The 18007-nt window shown below is 54.3% G+C and overlaps 4 protein-coding genes across 4 annotated transcripts; 3 read left to right on the forward strand and 1 right to left on the reverse strand.

Annotated features, from left to right (window-relative positions):
• Positions 1–326: 326 nt before the first annotated feature.
• snrpb2 (small nuclear ribonucleoprotein polypeptide B2) lies at positions 327–2312 on the forward strand. The gene is made up of 7 exons (XM_068750844.1): positions 327–419; positions 718–789; positions 1093–1265; positions 1343–1477; positions 1641–1676; positions 1834–1922; positions 1993–2312. The coding sequence occupies exons 2-7, from the start codon at positions 726–728 to the stop codon at positions 2150–2152; spliced, it is 657 nt and encodes a 218-aa protein (XP_068606945.1). The 5' UTR covers positions 327–419; positions 718–725; the 3' UTR covers positions 2153–2312.
• A 157-nt stretch (positions 2313–2469) lies between these two features.
• Positions 2470–7395, reverse strand: aplf (aprataxin and PNKP like factor). Its single transcript, XM_068751448.1, has 10 exons — positions 7297–7395; positions 6974–7045; positions 6180–6343; positions 5855–5999; positions 5502–5634; positions 5230–5396; positions 4974–5158; positions 4791–4901; positions 3700–3746; positions 2470–3614 (listed from the first exon to the last, which is right to left on the reverse strand). Exons 1-10 carry the CDS (start codon positions 7387–7389, stop codon positions 3418–3420), a joined length of 1314 nt encoding a protein of 437 aa, XP_068607549.1. The 5' UTR covers positions 7390–7395; the 3' UTR covers positions 2470–3417.
• A 438-nt stretch (positions 7396–7833) lies between these two features.
• Positions 7834–9344, forward strand: fbxo48 (F-box protein 48). The gene is given in 3 exon segments (XM_068750845.1): positions 7834–7883; positions 8440–8767; positions 8844–9344. Coding segments are annotated over 2 exon segments (510 nt in total). The 5' UTR covers positions 7834–7883; positions 8440–8444; the 3' UTR covers positions 9031–9344.
• A 3102-nt stretch (positions 9345–12446) lies between these two features.
• Positions 12447–16956, forward strand: akt3b (v-akt murine thymoma viral oncogene homolog 3b). Its single transcript, XM_068751192.1, has 13 exons — positions 12447–12492; positions 13162–13287; positions 13363–13474; positions 13941–14085; positions 14163–14294; positions 14502–14567; positions 14648–14716; positions 14892–15014; positions 15092–15220; positions 15440–15654; positions 16239–16326; positions 16626–16728; positions 16871–16956. Exons 1-13 carry the CDS (start codon positions 12447–12449, stop codon positions 16954–16956), a joined length of 1440 nt encoding a protein of 479 aa, XP_068607293.1.
• The last annotated feature ends 1051 nt before the right edge of the window (positions 16957–18007 follow it).

An 18007-nucleotide genomic window follows, 5' to 3' on the forward strand; every position in this document is an offset into this window, starting at 1 on the left:
TATGTAGCCGACGGCCTGTTAGCAAGCTCCGATATGACAGCCGATAAAAGCATTGCCGCCGTACGGAAGCCCACACGGGACAAAAGACTAATGCTGCGAAACATGGAAAAACTAGAAAGAAAAGACATATATTTATTTATCTATATATCAGATATCTATATATCTACCATCTCTCATCTATCTATCTATCTGTCTAATTATCTGTCTAATTATCGATCATCATTATCATGTTGCTTGCCGTTCTCCTCCTCGCCTGTAGGTGGCGGTGTAGCATAAAGCTGCAGTCGGTGCCACCGGAGTTTGCAGCCACTGTTTCCGGTTTGTCAGGACCGGCGTGAGCGTTAGCCGATAAGTTTAGTATCTTTGAAGCTTCGTCGTACATTTACTGGATTATAACTCAACGTTATCGCCGAAAAAAGGTAACAACTAGATTGTGTTTGTATTAGAAACCGGTTTATGGTTCCACTTAAAAAAATAAACAACTCAGTTAGCTCGATAGCTGACTGACACAGGCTAAGATTGGCTAATGAATGAGTATCTAAAACGTTAAGCTAACGTGGGCTAGTATTAGCCTGAACTATGAGCTGAAGCTAGCCAAAGCAATAATGGATAAAATAATAATATTGTTTTCGGGAACAACCGTCTTTTTAGTGTTTATTTATTAACTGGGTTAATGATGGCAAGTGACGTTAGCCGCCTCTGTTGATGTGTCCTCAGGCAGCATCATGGACATCCGACCGAACCACACGATATACATCAACAACGTAAATGATAAAGTAAAGAAAGAAGGTAAGTGTACGTTAATCCGCTCCGCGTGACGTCAGGCGCGGATTGATGACGTGCAATAATTATTGATGGTGTCACATTATAACTCGCTTGGTGTTTAGCTAACAGTGCCATGGCTAATAATATTTATGGCATAGTAGAATAGTATGAAATAGGGTGTGACGCTGAACACATCTTTGGATGCTCAGGTTTATTCTTTGATTAAATTCCTTATTTTATATTCAGATCACATTTTTCAGTCTTTCTAATCAATAATCAATAATGCTGGTGCGTTTGTTTGACGACACGCTTCTTGTCTCCCTGCAGAGCTCAAGCGATCGCTCTACGCGCTCTTCTCTCAGTTTGGTCAGATCGTCGAGATCGTCGCCATGAAGACCATGAAGATGAGGGGGCAGGCCTTCGTCGTCTTCAAAGAGCTCGCCGCCGCCACCAACGCGCTGAGGCAACTGCAGGGTTTCCCCTTCTACAACAAGCCCATGGTAGGCTGCGGTGGCGCCGGCTGTCTGGCGGACGTTAGCGCTGCACCTTACCCGACTCTCCCTTTGTTGGGTTCCAGAGGATACAGTACGCAAAGACCGACTCAGAGGTCATCACCAAGGTCAAAGGAACGTATGGCGACAAGGAGAAAAAGAAGGACAAGAAGAAGAAGGCTCAGGAGCCGCTAGCGAGCCTAGCGAATAAGCCGGCAGCGGTGAGCAGCACCGCCTTCAGCACCAGAGTCACCAGCTGATCGTCCATCCTGCGTCCTGATTGGAGGATCGATCCTCTGGAGCCGCTCTGCTGCTCCTTTCGTTCATCTTGTTGGCCAGCTGTGCGTTTGCGCCTCGCTGACTGTCGTGTGTGTTTGTTTCCAGGCGTCCGCTGCACCTGTCTATTCTGCTGCAGTACAGGTGAGACGGTTCGCTTCGGACCCCCGCGCGTCTCCGTGCGCCCTCTGTTGCCTCGTTCTCAGATGTTCCTTCGTCTAAATATGCTTGAATTGTTCTGAGGTTGCTACTTCCTGTTCCGCTTAGCGACCGTTAGCCATTAGCTGTGTTGCCATCTCAGGTACCGGACAACCCTCCCAACTACATCCTGTTCCTCAACAACCTGCCCGAGGAGACCAATGAGATGATGCTCTCCATGCTGTTCAACCAGTGAGTTCCCGTCCGGACGCTTTGTGGGCTTGAAGCGTTTGTGTTTGCTGACCCGCCGTTTTCCCGGCAGGTTTCCTGGTTTCAAAGAGGTGCGGCTCGTCCCCGGAAAACACGACATCGCCTTTGTGGAGTTTGAGGGTGAACCGCAGGCGGGCGTGGCTAAAGACGCGCTGCAGGGCTTCAGAATCACAGCCACCTGCGCCATGAAGATCACCTACGCGAAAAAGTAGGTCCCGTATCTGAAGACGGGACGGAGACGCTGAGGGGGCGGCCCCGGATTTCCTTTGTTTTTCAGCATCTATTTGATTTTTGTAAATCCCATGTTTTTTGAAAGTTCGTTTTTCTCTGGACCGACTTTGAGGTCGACTAAAGAACCTTTGTTTTTTAAAAATAAACTGATTTTACATTTATTTTTGTTGTTTTCATCTGTAAGAGGATCAGGTTTCACACCGACGTTATCGATCTGGGGGGGGGCAGCAGGACACGGGCTTGTTTTTGTGGAACATTTCAACAGCATGAAAGGAAGGCAGGAAAATGTGTTTTCATCAGATGAATTTTAAGAATGGAAGAACAACAAATGAAGAAAACAATCCCCTCTACTATAGAAAGATCATTATACATAAACAGCAGAGGCAACCTGAGACAGGGAGAGGCGGAGCTTCACAAGAAATGCAATCTAAACCTAAAAAGGATTCTTAAAAAATAGTGAAAATTAAAAAAAATGTTCAGTTTTCTTGCGAGCTTGTCATTTGTTTTTGATGTTGCCATGACAACATCTGTACAGACAAGAGGCTGCAGGTGACGCCATTGGTTGCCATGGAGACATAGCTTGGTCCGGAGGCAGCAGCATGGAGTAGGTGACGGGTCGTGATTGGACGGTAGAGATGCGGGAATGCAGAACGTAAAATATTTTTTTTCGGACTTCAAAGAATAAAAAGCAGAATAAGCAGATCAGTCGGCGGAAGCTCTCCTTCGATCCCACCCCTTTAGACCTCTGATGCTGAATGCTGGTCTGCTCCGGGGCCCAAGAGCAGACAGGGGGCGGAGCTTCATTTCTCAAGCTCCTTTATTGGTTAATCAGCATGCTGCCACAGTCCAGCACTGGTGGCTTAACCTCCTGCGACACACTGAGCTCCTCCCCCTCTATCTGATTATTCATGTTATAAATATATGTCAGTAATCCCTCGTTTGAGCTCCTCCTTCAGATTATTTTGTATTTTAGACCCACAAACTGAAGCCGTTTTAAAATTGATCAGATCCTGATCCAGAAATTCTGTTGAGCCCGACGGAGCAACAACCATGAGGCAGGGCTTAACCAATGAAACGCCTCCGTTAGGAAGGAACGCCCTGCCCAGGAGGAGGAGCTAAAAACTGAGTTCACAGAACCACAACAGGTCCCGTCTCCAACCTGAACAGGACCAGGACCAGACGTGAGCCTGCAGGAAGACCTGCTGTCCTCAGGCAATCTGTGGAAACGAATAAAGCTCCTCCTCGTCTACCTCCTCTTCATCAGGAAGGCCTTCGCTTCTCTCTGCAGCCGTTTGATGTCCTCCTCCTCGCCGTCGTCGTCTGAATCCGGAGGGACGTAGTCCGAGTCATCGGCCACGTCCTCGCTGTCATCGTTGATGAAGCCGTCGTCCTCGTCTTCATCGGCAGCGGGATTGTTTCGGGGGGCGGTCCTTGTTCTGGTGGCTGAAGGGTCACATGATGTCACCATTGCCTCGCCTGGGCGTGATGTCACCGGTAGCGGTGATGATGTCAGAGCCGCGCAGCCTACCTGGTGTCTTTGTGTGTTTGTATTCTTTTCTGTGGAGAAGATTCTTCCTGTGGAAAAATAAAACCAGAATAAAATCACACAGTGATAAAACGTTCAAAACCAAGGGCTTCACCCCCAGGGGAGCATGAACATGATCAGATCTAGAGACAGGGTGGAGGGTTCACCCCCAGGGGAGCATGAACATGATCAGATCTAGAGACAGGGTGGAGGGTTCACCCTCAGGGGAGCATGAACATGATCAGATCTAGAGACACGGTGGAGGGTTCACCCTCAGGGGAGCATGAACATGATCAGATCTAGAGACACGGTGGAGGGTTCATCCTCAGGGGAGCATGAACATGATCAGATCTAGAGACACGGTGGAGGGTTCACCCCCAGGGGAGCATGAACATGATCAGATCTAGAGACACGGTGGAGGGTTCATCCCCAGGGGAGCATGAACATGATCAGATCTAGAGACACGGTGGAGGGTTCATCCCCAGGGGAGCATGAACATGATCAGATCTAGAGACACGGTGGAGGGTTCACCCCCAGGGGAGCATGAACATGATCAGATCTAGAGACAGGGTGGAGGGTTCATCCTCAGGGGAGCATGAACATGATCAGATCTAGAGACAGGGTGGAGGGTTCATCCCCAGGGGAGCATGAACATGATCAGATCTAGAGACACGGTGGAGGGTTCATCCCCAGGGGAGCATGAACATGATCAGATCTAGAGACAGGGTGGAGGGTTCATCCTCAGGGGAGCATGAACATGATCAGATCTAGAGACACGGTGGAGGGTTCATCCCCAGGGGAGCATGAACATGATCAGATCTAGAGACACGGTGGAGGGTTCATCCTCAGGGGAGCATGAACATGATCAGACCTAGAGACACGGTGGAGGGTTCACCCCCAGGGGAGCATGAACATGATCAGATCTAGAGACACGGTGGAGGGTTCATCCTCAGGGGAGCATGAACATGATCTGAACATCCCACAGGAACCAAGTAGGACGGCGTCTCATGCGAGAAGCTGACTTCAACTATCGTCACAATGACACACAAATCATCACATTTGGTTGTCACGGTGACGGCGATGTGACTTCTTACCTGTAGCAATCGGTGCCATAGGGACACTCGGGCCGATCTGCCTCCTCCTCCTCCTCCTCGTAGTCGGTGTCTCCGGGGTGGCTGCACTCCTGGAAATGAAGTGGGTTCTTCCTGGAACCAAAGAGGGAGCGGTCTCCAGCACCAGCCTGGTTCTCCTGCAGAGCGCGGCGCAGGTGAACGTACCTGTAGCAGTCCCTCCCATAAGGACACGGCGCTCTGAGTCCAGGAGTGGGCGGAGCTGCAGAGCCGCTGTCGGATGCCACAGACTCACGTTCGATCTCTCGTTGGGCCTTTTCTGACGTGGCTCCTCCCTCCTCTGCCCCGCCCTCCACGGTGGATCCACTCAGCCGCCGCTCCACAGGAACCTCCTGCAGGTGAATGAAGCAGAAACATTGTGACTGGACTGAGGGAACCTTCAGGGCCACCGTAGACAAACAACCAGGTCGATGAACTCAACCGTGCTCGACAGAGCCACATCCTCTTCGTCGGCCATCTTCCTCCTCCTCTTCTTCGGCCCTTCCTCCTTACTTAGCTCCTCCTCCTCCGGTGAGGAGAGCTTGGCCCGTTTGCCTGCAGCTCCTTTGCGTCCCTTCACGCCCGATGGAACTGGAGCGGGGTCGGACAGGTTTGTGTTTGAGGCGAGGTCATCGATGTAATTACTGTTCATTATAGATTTATTAATAAGATGACCCCCCCCCATGAGCTCAGTACCTTTGGGACTGGGGGAGTAGGAGGAGCTGTGAGGAGCAAGATCCGCCATCATCCACGCCGGCAAGATCCGCCCCCTGGGCTCAGGAGGAGCCACATCCCTCTGCTCCTGCTGCTCCTCCTGCTCCTCCTGCTGCTCCTGCTGCTCCTGCTCCTCCTGCTGCTCCTGCTGCTCCTGCTCCCCCTGCTGCTCCTGCTGCTCCTGCTCCCCCTGCTGCTCCTCGGGCTGAGCAGTGTCTTCCTGCATGAAACCCCAAATCACAGCAACGTCATTGTAAAGGTTGCCCCGGGCAACCAAACCGTAATGATGAAGACCATCGGGTTGCCACGGCGCTGCCCCCCTGCTGTCCACAGACCTGCTTCTCCTGGTGGGAGGGAGCTTCTGGCGGGGGCTCCTCCTGGGGTGGGGGCTGTGCTCCATCCTGTCCAATAAGAGCAACCGGCGACACATCTGGCCGAGGAGAAGCAGGAGGAGGTTCTTCTTCCAACATCCGACTGTTCCTTTGGGACAAATAAGACAGAGAATAAATGAAATGAAGACTTTGAAGGGGCCCGTTTGATCTGGACTTCAAACGCGACCTCATCCAAAGACCACTTCAATGGGAACAGCCCTCAGCCTCACTCTGCTCCATCAACATGAAAGACGGGACCTCTCAGACCTGGGGGGGGGGGGGTGAGTACCTGGGAGGGCCGTGTGCTCCACCCACGGACTCCACCTTGTAGATCAAGGTCCCCGGCAGCAGGGAGAACAGGTCTCCGTCACGGAGAGGGTGCCAGGAGCCTCTCTGCAGGGGTCGGGGGTCATCAGTCAGGGATGACTGAACGAAGCAGGGGTTGATGTGAGTCTGAGGGGGGGGGGGGGGGGTCAGAGTTAGTTCATTTGATCTGTTCAGACATCATGTGAAACAGACCGAGCACCCTGTGGGAACTATTCTGTAAAGAACGTCAGCCATCTGCAGTCAGATAAAAGTCTCCACAGATGTTTCTGTCTTTCAACAAAAGAAAGAATCAAAGCTGTTTCCCTGCGTGAACCTGGACTGTTTCCTGCGTGAACCTGGACTGTTTCCCTGCGTGAACCTGGACTGTTTCCTGCGTGAACCTGGACTGTTTCCTGCGTGAACCTGGACTGTTTCCTGCGTGAACCTGGACTGTTTCCTGCGTGAACCTGGACTGTTTCCTGCGTGAACCTGGACTGTTTCCTGCGTGAACCTGGACTGTTTCCTGCGTGAACCTGGACTGTTTCCTGCGTGAACCTGGACTGTTTCCTGCGTGAACCTGGACTGTTTCCTGCGTGAACCTGGACCGTTTCCTGCGTGAACCTGGACCGTTTCCTGCGTGAACCTGGACTGTTTCCTGCGTGAACCTGGACTGTTTCCTGCGTGAACCTGGACTGTTTCCCTGCGTGAACCTGGACTGTTTCCTGCGTGAACCTGGACTGTTTCCTGCGTGAACCTGGACATGAACTGAAGTCGTACTGGTTTCAGGCGCAGCTCTCCGTTCAGATTCTCCAGCAGCCCGTGATGTCTGGATACTCTCTTATCACTGATCTGAGGAAAGGAGAAGACAAACATCATTCAGGTAAAGGTAGAAACGTTAACGCCTCGTCTTCTCGCTCGCATCACGGTCCGGACGGAACGCTAAAACGCTTTATGTCCAATAACAATGAGCTGCATCAAAGACAAGCCTTTCCCATCAGCCATTGCTGCCTGCGTGTTAGCGGCGTTGCAGCGTCCCCTGCTGGCCAACAGCTGCAAACTTCCAGTTTGTTGAAATATGAACTTATATGAACGCGACTCACTCCCAGGAGGGGCCCCCGGCCCAGCACCGTTTCCCCCGGCGGGAGGCGGGTCGGGCCCCCGCCGTCCAGGTGGACGAGGCCGAACCCGGACATCTGTTCAGCACGGGGGTGGGACGGAGGGACGGAGGGGGGGCGCTTCACCGTGACCCGACCCCGGGAAGTCTGGAAGCGACGAAGACGTCGTGATGGCGAGGAAACAACCGGAAAACGCAAAGCATCACCCGACGGTAATCTCTCAGGTGTGCTTACCTGTTGAAGTGGTTTTCTGTCCTTCCGGTCTGGAACTGACCCCACGTTCCGCTGCACGATTCAAAACTTCCGGGTTCCCGAGGAGCATGCGCAGTCGCGTTGTTGTGACGTAGACCGTAGGGGCGTCGAACGTCCCCCAAATTCCAGACTATTGTTTTCACTTAGTTTACGTCAGGCTTGTTTTTATCTCTAAGAAAAACGTGTTTGTTTTTTTATTAACATTTTGTTTACGGCTCATCTGCGCTGGATCGTTGGCGCATGCGCATTGGCTCGAAAACACTGCGGCGTGTCCAGACAGCAGCCCGGCTGTCAGGCGGACGCGAACCGACGCGCGGCCGGTGAGAGCCTCTGCCGTAGCGGCACGGTAGAACGTTCGCTTAGACACCGACGGACGTTTATTACCCGCCTTCTACGGTAAACGGTAAACGTCAAACGGGCGCGAGGCGTTTCCACTCGCGGTCGGCTAAGCTAACAGTTAGCTGCTAGCTGGGAACGCCTCCTTGTAGCGATTGACAGGTGAACCTGGCGACGGGCTTCAACCGAATGATGTGCTTTCATTTGTCATAAACTCTCACAGATCATATTTATCGGCTGTTAATAAAAAACGAATCAAAAAGGGACTTTAAGTAGATCTTTACCTCATCGATACTAAAGTGTGTTTATTCATTCAACCTCCTGAATGACGTCATCATCAACATGACACTTATGGAGCCTCTGAGATATGTTCTGTTCAGACAGTCTGCTATCAGGATCGATGCACTCGAACGGCTGCGTGGTGCGTTCAAAGACTCCGGTCGGATCAGGCAGCGTGTCGGAAGGGTTCCTCTATCAGGAAGGACACCGAGATCTGAGACGGTCTCGCACCTTTCATCCCAGCTGTTGGAATTGTTGCAGATATTATGCCGGATGACCGGAGGAGGAGCTGTCCTGTGTGTGTCCTCTGTGAGAGGCGCCCCCCCTCGGCGTCCACCGCCATCGCTCCTCCTCCCAACTTCGCTCAGACGCTGCCCACGGAGATGAGCGTGAAGATCTTCGGTGAGTTGGATCCGAGGAGTCTGTGCCGCGCCTCGGGGACCTGCAGGCTGTGGCGCGACATCATCGGGGAGAGCGACCAGCTGTGGAGGAGGCCGTGTCTGCGGGTTCGGGCCGTCTGTCGGAGGGAGGTCGACAGGGACAGGAGGGACGGCCTGTCCTGGAAGGTGGGTCCACCTTTGGGGAGGGGGTCGTGCAGAAGGAGAAACTGAAGGTGTAAAAACGGCCTGAAATTCTCACCTGAGAAACTGCCTGATTGGAGGAAGCTGACAGGGTGTGTCCGGCCCACAGGTGACCCTGATGAAGAACTACACCCGCAGCTGTTTGAAGTGGGACTGGCTGGGGGGCCGCTACAGCCAGGTGAGGTCGGCCGAGGAGCTGCGCGGCAGCAAGATGGTGCCGCTGGACGCCGAGGCCTGGGGGGACATCCTGCAGGCGGAGCTGGACCGCTGAGGACGCCAGCGCCTTCAGCATCTTATTTAAACCAGAGTCTAATTTCATTATTTATGGGTAATTTGTACTTTTATACAGAAACATTTAGAAAATGTTTTAAAGAGAAGAGTGGCCACTCGTCTGATTTTAGAGTTTAGCTGCTTGTCTGAGAAGAAACTGAAACGGATCTCGTCAGGTTCCAGTAAAAATAATAACCCAGAACTCCCGTTCACGTGTGCATTTTGGTATTCCTTGGCATTTTAAGTGTTTTGTTTTATCTTTCTGAGGGACAACCGGTCCATCCAGCCGTGTGTCCTTCATTGATTATCCGTCCAGTCGTGAACTGATTAAAAGCGTCTCGGGAGTACCAGACGGATAGTTTCATGCGAGTGAAATGAGATCTGAATGATTGAAAAAACAACATAAAAGTCGAGAAGACATTTTAATTTCACAAAACACCTGCAGAGGTACTTTGAGAGTTCCTCCCGTGTGGAAATGGGAGAGAGAGAGAACAAAAGCTCTGGGTGCCATGGAGAGAGAGATGCTGCGTTCAGGGACACCCTGGGAGTTTACAGAACATACCCGGGATCAAAATATGAACACATCATAATGATAGATCATCGATCACTGGTTGGTTGCTGTGCTCAGCTTCTCGCAGTCTCTTCTGACAAGGTGAATACGTGTTTTTAATCTAATTTTAATTAAAACACAAAGGATAGTCAGAACTGTGATAAAAGAAAAGAGGAGATGTGAAAGCCATTGAAATGTGTTTTTATTCATTATACATTACAGTTACGAATTACGTCACAAAGACTCTCCTATCTATCTATCTATGTGATATTTTTAACAGTTTAACTGCTGGACACAAGGCATCTTCTGAAGGCTTCACATCACAAACTATTTACCCTAACGATACGAATAAAAGAACATTTATGAAATAGAGATCATTGGAGTTAAACACCTCGAACGAAAATAAGCATTAAATTAAATTAAATTAAGAGGATATCGGATTGGAACCCGCTGGAGCATAGCGCACAATCTGTGTACTATTTAATCACACAAACCAGTAATGCAGTGGTTCCTCTCTTTGATTATTATTATTAATTTAATCTTTACAAGTTGAACTCTGGATTTATGTATGGAGCATATATTCAACATGTATTTGGGAGTCGTTTGTCAGTACTTTTTATTTAGAAGTATTTATTGACCTAAAATGCGTAATTAACGGGAACGGGGCTGAGGCTGAGTCACGCGTCCCTGCCGGGCTGGTCGGAGACGCCCTATAAATCCGACGGCCCGTGAAGGCAGCACGATCCTCCCCGTCGGATCCGGATGGACGTGACTCGCCGACTCTGAGCCGAACGACGTTTCCTGGCGGAGCTGCGGAGGGAGCCGGAGCCGGAGCCGAGCGGGCCTGTCTGTCCGTCCGTCCACGTGTCCGTCTGCCGCCGCAGTCTGTCCGGAGCCACACCGCTCCTATTCTCGGCTTCCACGCCGTGGACCGGCAGCAATGGCTCCGTCGCTGTCCTCCGGGCTGCTCCACTGAGGGACGGCGCCCCGTGCCCACCGAGGAGGGGCGGAGGAAGGGGCATCCCTACCGGCCCGTCGCTGCCAGGTGAGGTGAGTGTTGTGGTGGGGGGGCCGGGGTTCGGTTCGTCTCCAGCCCGGAGCGGGTGGGAGTGGAGGTTAGCATGTTGGCTAGCCGCTGTTAGCGGGCTGCTGCTTCGTCATTCGCCAGTCTGGGAGGGATGCGGCGCCGGGATGCTGCTGCTGCTGCTGCGGGGGGAAGAGGGGAGGGCTGGGAACGATGGCTGCACCCACCGCCGTGGTCCCCCCCCCCCGCCCCCCCGCGTTTGGACGTCTCTGCGTGGATTTGGGGCTAATAAAGTGGATCGGCGGTGATGATAGCATCACGCCGGACGGCTCGCTGGTGTTAGCCAGCCGGACATGCTAACCCGCTAACATTAGCGGTAGCATCATCCCCCTCGCTGCTAGCATCCTCGGCTACATCCGCCAGACGAGCCGTCAGAGGCCAACCTGCCCCCCCCCGGCCGTCTAGCTGACCCTGCCGCCTCTCAACCGGCTGCCGCCCCGCCGCTGACGGGGGGTGCGGGGCCGCCGGCAGACACCGACTCACGGCCCGTCCGGGGAGGCGTGATGGAGAGCGCCAAGCGGATGTTGTTACGTAACGGATGATGACGCCACACGACGCCCTTGAAACAAAAGCTGTCGCTTCTCTGTTTGTTTGTTTGTGTCGGCGGTGCGGGACCCGAGCACCGCCGGTGAATGCGGGGCAGGGCGGGGGGTCCCGGCCCCGGTCCCGGCCCCGGCCCCGGCCCCGGTCCCGGCTCGCAGCCGGCTCAGACGACGCCTGCTGCCGGCCATTGTTTTTGTTGTCATCGGGGGCTCACACTTGTTCTGCGGCCGGTGATGGAGGCTGCTGGGCGGGGGAGGGGGGGGGGGGGGGTGATGTCTATCATCATCAATAAGGACAGATGAGGACTGGGGGGGGGTCTTCCTGTTTGGGGGCTCAGAATGAGATGAAATGAGCTTCACAAAGAAGAATCAGCATCTAGTTCACTGGCGTTATATCTAATCAGAGGCGGTTTGATCCGGGGCTGCCTTCGTGACGGACGTTGGGTTCATCCCCGGACGTTTGTGTGATCGGACCCGTTTGTGTTCCCGCTGGGTCTGTCTGAGGTTGGTTTGATCTCTAGACTGGCAGCAGGCGGGCCCGGGTGGTGTTACGTGAGACCGATGGCGCCGGTTAAATATGAGACGAGGACGTTAGCCGTGGCTCGCTAGGTGCGTGATCTGGATCACTGCGATGATGTCATCAATCGTTGCACCCAGAAGGCATCACGCCGTGTGATGATGTCATCAATCGTTGCACCCAGAAGGCATCACACCGTGTGATGATGTCATCAATCGTTGCACCCAGAAGGCATCACACCGTGTGATGATGTCATCAATCGTTGCACCCAGAAGGCATCACACCGTGTGATGATGTCATCAATCGTTGCACCCAGAAGGCATCACACCGTGTGATGATGTCACTCTCCCGACGTATCGTGTGTCGTCAGTGATCATCCAAACGGTGACACGGCTGTGATGAGAGAGGCACTACTTTATGCCTCCGCCGGAGGAGGCGGAGCTTTGACGCCCGTCCACCTGTAGAGGTGTGTCTTGATTCTGGACTCTGCGTGGCGGCCTGTTGTGTTCGCTGACCGGCTCTTTGTGTTTCTCCGTTTCCTTCCAGGCTGACTCACCGCCGGAACGCCCGAGAGAGGGAGAGGGAGAGAGAGAGAGAGAGAGATCTGTGGTCAGGTGAGGTCAGAGGTCAGCTGACGGAGCTGTCCCGCCACCTCCCCGCCGCGTCACCATACTGGGAGAGCTGGTGAGGAGGAGGAGGAGGAGGAGGAGGAGGAGGAGCCACCATGAGCGACCAGAATGTCGTCAAGGAGGGCTGGGTGCAGAAAAGAGGTGAGCCGGGTCACACGCGCACGCACGCACGCACGCACGCATACGCGCGCACGCACGCACGCACGCACGCACGCACGCACACACACACACACAATGTCCTCCGTCGTTCTTTGGACTGGGTGGAACCAGCAGGGCGGAACAGAAATGTTTCTCCCGTTTGATGACTGGCGCTCCTTGATGATGTCATCGAGCTGCTATGTGTGGAGCATTGGGAGGTTTTTCCAAGCTGGCGCCTGTTTAAGGTGTCTTTTACTCACACCTGACCGGGCGGACTCGGTTCTGACTCGGTTCTGACTGTTCGGTCAGAACCGACCAAAAACCAGCTAAAAATAAACATCGGCTCTGATTCAGGTCTATAAGGATACTAGGAACCATCTAGAACCTTCTGGTGCTGATCCGGATCGAGGGAACCGAGCTGCTTGGGGGAGGCCTGTGCTCTGCGGTGCCGTTAGGCTCCTCCTCCATGGTCTCTGCCACGCCCCTGTTAGCCTGGTGCTGATGTTTGCTGCTGAGCATCGCTGAATAGTAATGAGCACAGCGTGTTCAGAACCGCCTCGGGTTCTGTTTGGACTGGAAGTGATGACGAACGTGGTTCTAAAGTGAGCGCGGTGAAACGTGTGGCGCCGGCGCTGAACGCATCGTGTGACCTCCTCCTCTTCCTCCTCGCAGGCGAGTACATTAAGAACTGGCGGCCGCGCTACTTCCTGCTGAAGGCGGACGGCTCCTTCATCGGCTACAAGGACAAGCCGCAGGACTCGGACCTGGCCTACCCGCTCAACAACTTCTCTGTAGCGAGTGAGCCTCGCACCTTCATCGCCGGCTCCAACGATGAAGACCACGGAGTGTCTAACGTCTCTTTACGCCTTCCAGAATGTCAGCTGATGAAGACGGAGCGGCCGAAGCCGAACACCTTCATCATCCGCTGCCTGCAGTGGACCACCGTCATCGAGAGGACTTTTCACGTCGACACTCCCGATGAGAGGTGAGCCTTCCTCCTGCTCCTCCTCCTCAGGAGACGACCCTGTTTGAGTACGTTTTAGAGTCGTGTGAATGCATTTAGGGAGTGTCTGAAGCATCTTTGTTAGCATCTTTGTGAGCTAAAGCTAAAGTCAAAGAGACCTGAGGTCTAAATCGGGCCTTCCTGCTGCTGGGCCGGTCCCGACCCTGTGGGGTTCTGCTGCTGGGCCGGTCCCGACGCTGTGGGGTTCTGCTGCTGGGCAGGTCCCGACCCTGTGGGGTTCTGCTGCTGGACCGGTCTTGACCCTGTGGGGTTCTGGTGCTGAACCCGGTCCCGACCCTGTGGGGTTCTGCTGCTGGACCGGTCTTGACCCTGTGGGGTTCTGCTGCTGGGCCGGTCCCGATGCTGTGGGGTTCTGCTGCTGGGCCGGTCCCGACGCTGTGGGGTTCTGCTGCTGGGCCGGTCCCGACGCTGTGGGGTTCTGTTCCAGGGACGAGTGGGCTGAAGCCATCCAGATGGTCGCTGACTCTCTAGCCAAGCAGGAGGAGGAGGGCATCCTGAGCAGCCCCTCCTCCCAGATCGAGAACGTCAACGAGGAGGAGATGGACACCTCCAGCAGCCACTACAAACGAAAGGTGTCGACCGAGCCGAGAGCAGCTGTGATGTCACGGTGGGTGGAGCTTCTTGGACTGACGTGTGTATTTCTGTCCAGACAATGAACGACTTCGACTATCTGAAGCTTCTGGGCAAAGGCACGTTTGGGAAGGTCATCCTGGTGAGGGAGAAGGCCAGCGGCACCTACTACGCCATGAAGATCCTGAAGAAGGAGGTCATCATCGCCAAGGTCGTCCAGCCAGCTGCGTGCAGGCGTTGTAGTTCTAACCTGCTAGCGTTAGCGCCTCCCTGTCCTCCAGCCAGCTGCTTGTGCCCGTTGTAGTTCTAACCTGCTAGCGTTAGCGCCTCCCTGTCCTCCAGCCAGCTGCTTGTGCCCGTTGTAGTTCTAACCTGCTAGCGTTAGCGCCTCCTGATGACCGTCTCCTCCTCATCACAGGATGAAGTCGCTCACACACTCACGGAGAGTCGCGTACTGAAGAACACCCGGCACCCCTTCCTCACGGTGAGCCGCCGCCTGCGCGCGGCTGCGGGACGGGTTCTGCTCCGCCCGGGTTAACGTACCGCTACCTGTCTGTGTTCCAGTCTCTGAAGTACTCGTTCCAGACGAAGGACCGGCTGTGCTTCGTCATGGAGTACGTCAACGGAGGAGAGGTGAGAGGCAGTCTGACCCGGATTAGAACCCACGCCCTCCGCTCTGAGACCCGAGGAGAGTCAGGAAGTGATGTCATAAGATTGACGCGACTCCCCCCCAGACCGGGCCGAGCCCAGCGGCTCGCTGGTCTCTCACTGGTCTCTCACTGGTTGAACTGGTTTCCCTTCTCTGCAGCTCTTCTTCCATTTATCGAGGGAGCGAGTGTTTTCGGAAGAGCGCACTCGTTTCTACGGAGCGGAGATCGTCTCGGCTCTGGACTACCTGCATTCTGCTAAGATCGTCTACCGCGACCTGAAGGTGAGTCTCACCTGCTGGGATCGGTCGGCGCCGGTGAACGGCCTGAACACGCCTTCGTTTCTCCTCGTCTTCCTCAGCTGGAGAACCTCATGCTGGACAAAGACGGCCACATTAAGATCACGGACTTCGGCCTCTGCAAAGAAGGCATCACTGACACGGCCACCATGAAGACCTTCTGTGGGACGCCGGAGTACCTGGCCCCCGAGGTCAGAGGTCACACAGCAAGTACACCGTGTGTGAGAGCAGGTCGAGGACCTTCACTGTCCTGTCCACGCTCAGCAGCACCGACTGGTTCTGGTTCTGGTTCTGGTTCTGGTGCTGCGTTAGGGGCGTTCTCAGCGTTTTCAGATCCAGTCACACACAACTGATGCTAATTGGCTGATTGAACCGCCAATCAACTGCCTCCCGTGTTCTTATTGTTCAAGGTGCTGGAGGACAACGACTACGGGCGGGCGGTGGACTGGTGGGGCTTGGGCGTGGTCACCTACGAGATGATGTGTGGCCGCCTCCCCTTCTACAACCAGGACCACGAGAAGCTGTTCGAGCTCATCCTCATGGAGGAGATCAAGTTCCCTCGGACCCTGTCGGCCGACGCCAAGTCGCTGCTGTCGGGGCTGCTCATCAAGGACCCCAACAAACGGTACGGGGTTCACGCTGGGATGAGGCGTGGTCAGGGGGCGGGGCTTCGTACTGCCAGGATGGTTTAGTGACGTCTTCTAGCGTTCTTCAGATATGTTTGTGTGAATAGAAAAGGATGCCCCGCCTTACTCTGCTTCTGATTGGCTGATCAATGGTCTTATACAAACAAGACTTCTGAACATGCGGGTCCAGGTGAGGTCCAGGTGAGGTCCAGGTGAGGTCCAGGTGAGGTCCAGGTGAGGTCCAGGACTTCCTGGATGAGGGCTGATCATGCTGGTTAAATGTTTGGTCACCTCGTCCACTGGCAGCACGTTTTTAAGCGGCTGTGAAACCCCGCCTCCTAGTGAGGGTTCCACTGATTATAGCCCCGCCCCCCCCCCCCATCATGGCCGGGCCCTGATCCGTTTTATTCTCAGGACAGGAAGTGTAGAACGTGCCGCTCGGCGAACAAAGCCTTCTAATTATAACCGCTTCTCACCAGACGGCAGAACGAACCCGTTCACCGGAGTTATTTCTGGAAGCTCCTGTTCCTCCGCGGCGTCTCCGCTCTGACGGGCGCCGTCTTCTTCCTCTCTGTTCTGACAGGCTGGGCGGCGGCCCGGATGACGCCAAGGAGATCATGCGACACAGTTTCTTCAGCACAATCGACTGGCAGCACGTCTACGACAAGAAGGTGAGCGCAGATCACCTGGGAGGCGGGGCCAGCAGATGACGACTGTTTCACAAGATGTCTGGACAAAAAAAACACGAAACGACCCGAGATGCTGGGTTTAATTTCAAAAGCAGGAAGAAGTTAATTCATTATCGATCGTTAAGAATCGTTGAGTCATTAATGGGTTAACGGTAATTAACAGTTGATAGATATTAACTCATTCAGCGTTGATTGATTATTCAGGACTTCCAGTGTCGCCGTTACCGCCGTCTCTTCCTCTTTCATCTAATGAACGGCGCCGCTGCCCTCTTGTGTTGCAGCTGGCCCCGCCCTTCCAGCCCCAGGTTTCCTCGGAGACGGACACGCGCTACTTTGATGAAGAGTTCACTGCACAGACCATCACCATCACTCCGCCCGAGAAATGTAAGCCCTCCGTCTGCCCCGCCAGGCTGTTTAGACCGTCGGTCCTCGCTAGCTCGCTGCTGATGTGATGAAGAGCGCTCCTCTTCATCGGTGTTTGTTACTGTGGTCGGTGACGTGCGTGCGTCTGTTCTTCCTCCTCCAGATGACGAGGACGGGATGGACGCGGCAGACAACGAGCGACGGCCTCATTTCCCTCAGTTCTCCTACTCGGCCAGCGGGCGGGAGTGACGCTCCAGCCCCGCCCCGCCCCGCCCCGCCCCGCCCCGACAGTATTGTCCCATTCGTGGCCATTTTGAGGAAAACGCGTAGCCATTTTAGGAAAAAGTACCAGTATCTCCTCTTTCTCCTTCTCTGCCTCCTCACTGGTGGGGGGTGGGGGGGTGGGGGGGTCTTTCTAGGGACTCTAGAGAGGGTTTTGCACAGTGGGCTGGGCTCCAGCCGGCCCGCCCACACTAAAAATAAGTCTCCGTGTTCAGCGCTCTCCTGCAGAAGGCAACGTTCTTGTTCTCTCCTTGTGTTCGGCATTTCTCCGGGCTCTTCTTCGTTCTGCCCCCCCCCCCCCCCCCCCGTTGACTTTTTGCACTTGGTTTGGATGAGCCGTTTCGGGGAACAAAAACCAAAAATGTTGCCTTAGGTGTGCAGGTGTTTGGTACCGTACCACCGGGGCGTTGTTTGGGGGGGGGGGGGGGGGGCTGCGACGTCTTTCTTATTTCAGGATAAGTGCATGGTTCGTACATCATGACGGGCCTAGAAACCCCTTCCTTCTGCTCCTCTCACCCCCCAATCAGCTACGACGTCTGCATCGGCCTTCCACTGCTGCTGGGTCCGCTTTGTACTTTACTTTTATTTTGAAACGGGAAACACTAAAACTGCCAGAAACTGCACGTTCACTCAGGCACCACAGAGCACAACCGCGTTCACGCTCAGCCGCAGGAGAACCTCCTATCGTAGCTGTAGGAGCAGTGACCAGGTGTTTGTTCATAGGGGGTGTGGCTTAAGGAGGCTTGTGTGTGTGTGGGTGGGGGCAGGGGCAGTGTTAGGCTGTCATAGCACCCGTAGAAACGGCTGAGAGTTCTGCAGCAGACTGAAGTCAGCAGTTTGCTTCCACAATATCAGACCTGGAGCGGTGGGTGAGGAGGTGCAGAGGAGCTTCATCCACATGGTTGCCGAAACAAGCGGCGTGAGGCTAGGCTAGGTAGGACAGAAGGAAGGTGTGATGTTCAATGTGTTGTGTGCGGACTCGGGAGCAGCAGCTAGCAGTTAGCAGCTAACTCTTTTG

This window comes from Brachionichthys hirsutus, chromosome 17 (genome assembly GCF_040956055.1).
Source record: "Brachionichthys hirsutus isolate HB-005 chromosome 17, CSIRO-AGI_Bhir_v1, whole genome shotgun sequence".
Classification (NCBI taxonomy): domain Eukaryota; kingdom Metazoa; phylum Chordata; class Actinopteri; order Lophiiformes; family Brachionichthyidae; genus Brachionichthys; species Brachionichthys hirsutus.

Coding starts and splice junctions, on each gene's coding strand:
- snrpb2 (XM_068750844.1), top strand. CDS start 726: ATGGACATCCGACCGAACCACACGATATACATCAACAACGTAAATGAT. Junction 1,478..1,640: donor TAGCGAATAAGCCGGCAGCG/GTGAGCAGCACC, acceptor GTTTGTTTCCAG/GCGTCCGCTGCACCTGTCTA. Junction 1,677..1,833: donor TCTATTCTGCTGCAGTACAG/GTGAGACGGTTC, acceptor TTGCCATCTCAG/GTACCGGACAACCCTCCCAA.
- akt3b (XM_068751192.1), top strand. CDS start 12,447: ATGAGCGACCAGAATGTCGTCAAGGAGGGCTGGGTGCAGAAAAGAG. Junction 15,221..15,439: donor CGGAGTACCTGGCCCCCGAG/GTCAGAGGTCAC, acceptor TTATTGTTCAAG/GTGCTGGAGGACAACGACTA. Junction 15,655..16,238: donor ATCAAGGACCCCAACAAACG/GTACGGGGTTCA, acceptor CTGTTCTGACAG/GCTGGGCGGCGGCCCGGATG.
- aplf (XM_068751448.1), bottom strand. CDS start 7,389: ATGTCCGGGTTCGGCCTCGTCCACCTGGACGGCGGGGGCCCGACCCGC. Junction 5,397..5,501: donor CTACTCCCCCAGTCCCAAAG/GTACTGAGCTCA, acceptor ACCCCGCTCCAG/TTCCATCGGGCGTGAAGGGA. Junction 3,747..4,790: donor TATGGCACCGATTGCTACAG/GTAAGAAGTCAC, acceptor ATTTTTCCACAG/GAAGAATCTTCTCCACAGAA.